This window comes from Cryptomeria japonica, chromosome 11 (assembly GCF_030272615.1).
Source record: "Cryptomeria japonica chromosome 11, Sugi_1.0, whole genome shotgun sequence".
Classification (NCBI taxonomy): domain Eukaryota; kingdom Viridiplantae; phylum Streptophyta; class Pinopsida; order Cupressales; family Cupressaceae; genus Cryptomeria; species Cryptomeria japonica.
The window spans coordinates 599231811-599237143 of NC_081415.1; the positions used below are offsets into that span (position 1 = coordinate 599231811).

At 38.1% G+C, this 5333-nt stretch overlaps 1 protein-coding gene across 1 annotated transcript; it reads right to left on the minus strand.

Moving 5' to 3' along the window:
• Positions 1-933: 933 nt before the first annotated feature.
• LOC131055958 (AAA-ATPase At3g28580-like) lies at positions 934-3108 on the minus strand. The gene is made up of 4 exons (XM_059214756.1): positions 3060-3108; positions 2779-2861; positions 2364-2681; positions 934-2109 (listed from the first exon to the last, which is right to left on the minus strand). The coding sequence occupies exons 1-4, from the start codon at positions 3106-3108 to the stop codon at positions 934-936; spliced, it is 1626 nt and encodes a 541-aa protein (XP_059070739.1).
• Positions 3109-5333: the final 2225 nt, after the last annotated feature.

Sequence of the window (5333 nt, forward strand, 5' to 3'; positions counted from 1 at the left end):
CCTTTGAATTTTGATGATTCATGATAGAATGGCGACCTAGGGTTTCCTTACCCTTCGTTAATTTATCCGAGGAATTTCGTGTAAGGAAAGTATTTCGGGCACAGGGGTTTTTTGGGTGGTTAGGTTTTACAAAACCCTTCCCCTGACCATGATTGGAATTCCGGTTGTGGCAGTTTGGTTGCCCTAATGCCTTTTTATTTCTGCGATCACCATCTACCAGTCTCGATCCCAACCCTTGCAGGGAATAGGGGGAGCCCTTACCGTTTCAATCAAAGCATATTTTTTTTTGCAAAGAAGGCCTCTTGTTTGTGGGTCCATGATATAGTCATACTAATATCCTCAGCCCGAGAGTTGTTTGCCAAAATAGAGAAGCAATTTGCGAAGCCCCTGTGAATTCCTCGTGGCAGTATTGACTGCTCGAAAATGGTTGGCAATGCTTTGCATCAATTTTTCGCACGCAGAGCCATTTTACTTTTTTTACTGGTTTTTTGAAATAAAATTATTTTATTATATTTTCAATTATAGATTTTTATTAAAAGTATAATTATTAATTTTAATAAAAACTTATATAAAATATTTCAAAATTAAATAATAATCTTATATCTAATTGAATTTATCAGAAAACCTTGTCACTAAAAAGAAGAGAAAATTTTAGAAAACAAGATTACATGAGCACACAAAATTTTACATCTTTTTAAAAATGTCAAGTTGTATATAAGATATCTCAACGACAACAAATGTATTATACATAACCAGTCTCAAGTTAATGATTTTCATGTTAAAAAATAGTTTTGTATTATAGAAAACCCACTCGTTAATCGTGTGGAAAACAAATAACAACTTATTTTACATGGTGGCAATTTTCCTTACCATGGACGGGAACAAGAATGCGCAGAACATAACTGCATGAACAAACAAAACGATACTCATTATTTATCCCATTCGATTTCTAAACATCTTCATATAGTCTGAAGAATCACTCATAATAGCGACCGGAGCAGCTTCCTCTTCAACTAAATCGGCTTCTTCACTTTCAGTCTCCGGCAAAATTTCATTTTTCACGGCAGCCTTTTCCATAGCCCGGCGCAGAGCCTCAATCAGCTTTTCAAGAGCAGCGGTGGGATCATCCGTCACCCTCATCAATTCCTCACTCACATCCGCCGGCGTCATCTGCGCCTCCTTCATCAAAACCTCAACTTGTTCAAACAGAGGATGATCTTCAACGCCAAGATAATTTCGAGCAAGAACTTTAAACGCGGGAAAAGTGCAGAAAGACAAATGAATATGCTTATCCATGCGCCCGGAACGAAGAAGCGCAGGGTCCAGCCGATCAACATGATTTGTCGTAAAAATAATAATCCGCTCGCTGCAGCAACAGGACCACAAGCCATCTGTGAAATTCAAATCCCCGGACAGAGTCACCTTGCTATTATGACCGCCGCTCTCATCTATCGCCGGGATTTCATGTATTCCCCTGCTCTCTTTCTCCGCCTTCTTTACCCGGCCGGACAAATCCAGGGAGCAATCGATGTCCTCAATCACAATAACAGACCTATTCGTAGTCCCAATCAAAAGCGACCTAAGCTCAGTATTGCTCTTGACCTCCGATAACTCCAGGTCATAAATGTCATACTCGAGAAAATTCGCAATAGCAGCGATCATGGTCGACTTTCCGGTGCCGGGAGGGCCGTAGAGCAAATACCCGCGTTTCCAGGCACGGCCGACGTCCTTATAATACTTTTCCCTCTGAGAAAATATTCTGAGATCCTGGATTATGTCATCTTTTAGGTCGGGGTGAAGAGCCAGGGTTTGGAACGTCGCAGGGTGCTCGAAAACCATGGGCGTCCAAACACTAGAGCTTCTGGCCGCAGGGTGCGATTGCGAGTTACCACCTATATTGGTGTAAATCTTCCGTTGTCGCTTTTTCAACTCCATGATTTTGGCCTCCGCAATTACTTGCGGCAGATAGGCTTCAAATATCTTGCCTTTGTCCTTCTTGTGGAATATGATCTCAAAGTAACGCTTTTCATCGGAGATGTTCAACAGGGAAGGCGGCTTTACCTCTGTGCGCAACGTCCACCAGGCTTTGACTCCCAATAGAAGCACAGACTAAATGCAGATGAGGGAGAAGACAATGCCAATCCTAAGATATAAACACTAAACAATGCCAGTCGCTACAGAGGAACCCACAAATCATGAATAGTATTTTACAATGTAAAGTCACCCAAGCAAGAACAAGCCCAGTCACCCGATCCCAGTCACCAAGGCATGTAACTTATTGAAAGAACAACCACATAGGAAGATTAGAGCAACTGGCGCTTGGGGTTTGGCGTTCGACACCAAGGCAAGCCCACACTTTATACCCAGTCAGTCTCAAAATTTACATTTAAATGTGTATAACTAGCAGTTGCAGGTGTAGTGCCTGCAACAGTTCGTCGATAGGCGAGGGTGAAAGTCTGGGATGAATTGTGAGAGTGGAATGAAATAAGAAAACTTATAATGTAGCTATCTGCTGTAAGAAGATGTAGAATATATCTTGAAACTCTTAGTAAGAGTGAACCATATGATGCGCAATCCTCAACAAGAAAGTGTTCAGGAAACCTTAAAAGGCTTATATACACTGAAAGTGTTGTGAAGAATGAATCTTGCAGGGGGGCAGCAAGCGAACGGAGTGAGCAAGACTGTGCAATAAATTGTTAAAAAAAATTGTAGATTATACTCTGAGAAAGAATGAATATTTGAAGTTGTAGATAAGAGGCTTACTTAAATCTTGGTTACCTTTGGTAAAATGACTCTATTTTGTAGGCTGAAAGATCCTGGAAATAGAGAAGGTAAGCGATGTGTGTCGCATGAATGAAATTCTGGAACCAAAAAGTAAGATGATAACTTAGAAATTCTGTTAACGGTAAAAGCTTTATAGATGCGGGGAAGAGAAAATCGAAAACCAAGAGTAAAGAAACTTCAATGTAATGTTACCTGCATGGGCTTTATATTTGCACTGTATATATGAAGCACTTCAAATCTATTTGTTTAGCTCCGCTGCGTAATAGCAAAGAGACCAGCTTGAACAGCATCGGCAAGACATTCTATAAAGCCTATAGAGAACATCGTTGGAAGTGAATTAAACAGTAAGGAAAATGCGTGCACTATTTTTAGAGTTTACAGTAATTGATACAAGATCTGTAGAATGTAAAAAGTTGAATATTCTATGTACCTAATTTTGGTCTGGCAATATTTTGTTATCCAACTGAAGGAAATTGTAATTGTTGAATTCTTTTAATCAAACCAAAAGAGTTTGTGCTGCATTGGAAACGGTGGCATTAGAATAAAACAGTTTGATAAGTTGCAGTAACGATTAGAACTAAGAGGATAGAAGTAAACAAAACTGGTTACTCTTTAAATGGAAGTTAAAGAGAGTAGAAGCACCTTTTTTGTTTTTTTGTGAGTTATTGGTGGGAGATAGTGGACATCAATAACGTGCTTCTGTAAATGCGGGAGTCTTAGATATTGGCAATTTTTAAAAAGTGAGTGCAAGTTAGAAAGCAGTATGTAAAATTGTGAAGTGAATAATCAAATGCTGTTAAAACAGATGCAAAGAACAATAAAGAGTGGATAGTAAGTTAAACATACCTGGTACAGGTGGATCGTTGTTTCATAAGGTTATCTTACTAGTGTGAGCATAGCAGAGAAGGCAATAGCAAAAAATGGAAGATGTATTCAACGACAAGCAAGTTGGATGTGAAAGAGACATGCAATGTTAGTGTTAATTTATGTAAAAATGTTTATGAAAAAAATGGAAATAAAATGTAGGATGAGCTGTACGTAGAAGAGGTGGCATCAAAATGGTAATTACTAATTTGTAATGATAACATCCGTGTTGAAGAAAATGAATAAAACAAAGAGAAAAGTAATGAAAAGTGATGTAAATAAAATAGGAAAGAGTAAAAAATGAGAAGTCTTTACCTTTTTAGTGTTTGTATGCTGTTGAAAATGTAAGTGCTGCAATAGTGTATATAGCATTGGAGAAAAAAGGCATGTGATCCTGTAACAGTGCTTAGGCAGTAGGAAAGACATAAAATAATATAGCTCGCGAAAGTGAAGCGAGAATATAAATGCATCCGGGACAAGTTTAATGTTGTAAAAGAGCAGAAAATTAGCGATGTAGAAATGCTAAATTATTAGAATAACAATGATTGTAAATAGAGAGAGTAGTTTATGAAATAGAGTAGGTAAAAGTGAGTTTGAATCGCTAAGAATGGATAGGTAGTGAACATAGAAACGAATAGAAGAAGAGTAGTGATGATATAGGTTTGAATTCGATTACCTGCTGTGCTTTTGAGTTGCATTGTGTATATGTAGGAGCTGCAATATGTTTCTTTAGCTCCTATTTGTAATAGCAGGTAGACGAGGTTAAATCTCAATAGTGAAACATTGTACAAGGTTATAGAGAAATTTGTTGAACCCAAATAAAACAGGAAGGAATGTACTCACAGTATATGTAGAGGTTAAAACAGTTGATACAACATCTCCATAACAAATAAAGTTTGAAATTGTACATACCTAATTTTGCTCCAATGAAATGGAGTGGCAGAGGAGGAGAATAATGCTGTAACTCAGTAACCCAATGCAGGAAAATGAATCATGGGTAGTTTGTATTAAATTATTTCTTACTGGTGAAAAGAAGAGTAAATTAAAATTCATCAAACCAAAATGGACAGCTTGATAGAAATAGATAGCTATACCTTTTTTGAGGGATGGAAGGGGAAAGTGGGTGGTGGAATAGTTAAATGTGAAATGTGCATGGAAAGAGAAGGCAACATACAAATTTGTTGGAATACCTGATGATGCAAGGCAAAGTTTGAACGTTGTTGTGTGTAGAAAGTGTAGGTGGAGGCAGGAAAGCCTTTAATGGGGGTGTGTGTATGAACAACAAGCAGTGGAAGAACACGCAAAATGGCCCCTGCAAGAAAAGGAGTGACGTTATTTATCAAATGCATAGTAAAAATGAAGAGAGTGCTGAAAGTTAAAAGGTAAATGGTGGAGTGCAAGTGAAAGTGTGGATTGGCATACCTGATGTTGTTGCTAATTAGAGTGGATGATCGGGATGCGAAGAAGAAATCTGATTGGATAGAGTGGCCAATCTGTTTTCTTCTTTCTTCATGATAGTAGTATAAGCATTGCTTTGTAATTGGGCAAGTGCACCAAGATGGTGAACAGAAAAGTGGCCACATGCAAAAAAAAAAAGAAATTTCTCATAACCCGTGCATGTTCTGGAAATTCAAAAATGCGCTAGGCTTGGTAACACCAAGCCTAGCCAAAAACAATTAAAAAAC

Excerpts from the sequence above, each read along its gene's own strand:
- LOC131055958 (XM_059214756.1), bottom strand. The coding sequence starts at position 3,108 with ATGTTCTCTATAGGCTTTATAGAATGTCTTGCCGATGCTGTTCAAGCT. Across the intron at positions 2,682-2,778 it reads ATAGAGTCATTTTACCAAAG|TCTTGCTCACTCCGTTCGCT; the intron begins GTAACCAAGATT and ends TTTATTGCACAG. Across the intron at positions 2,110-2,363 it reads TAAATTTTGAGACTGACTGG|TCTGTGCTTCTATTGGGAGT; the intron begins GTATAAAGTGTG and ends ATCTGCATTTAG.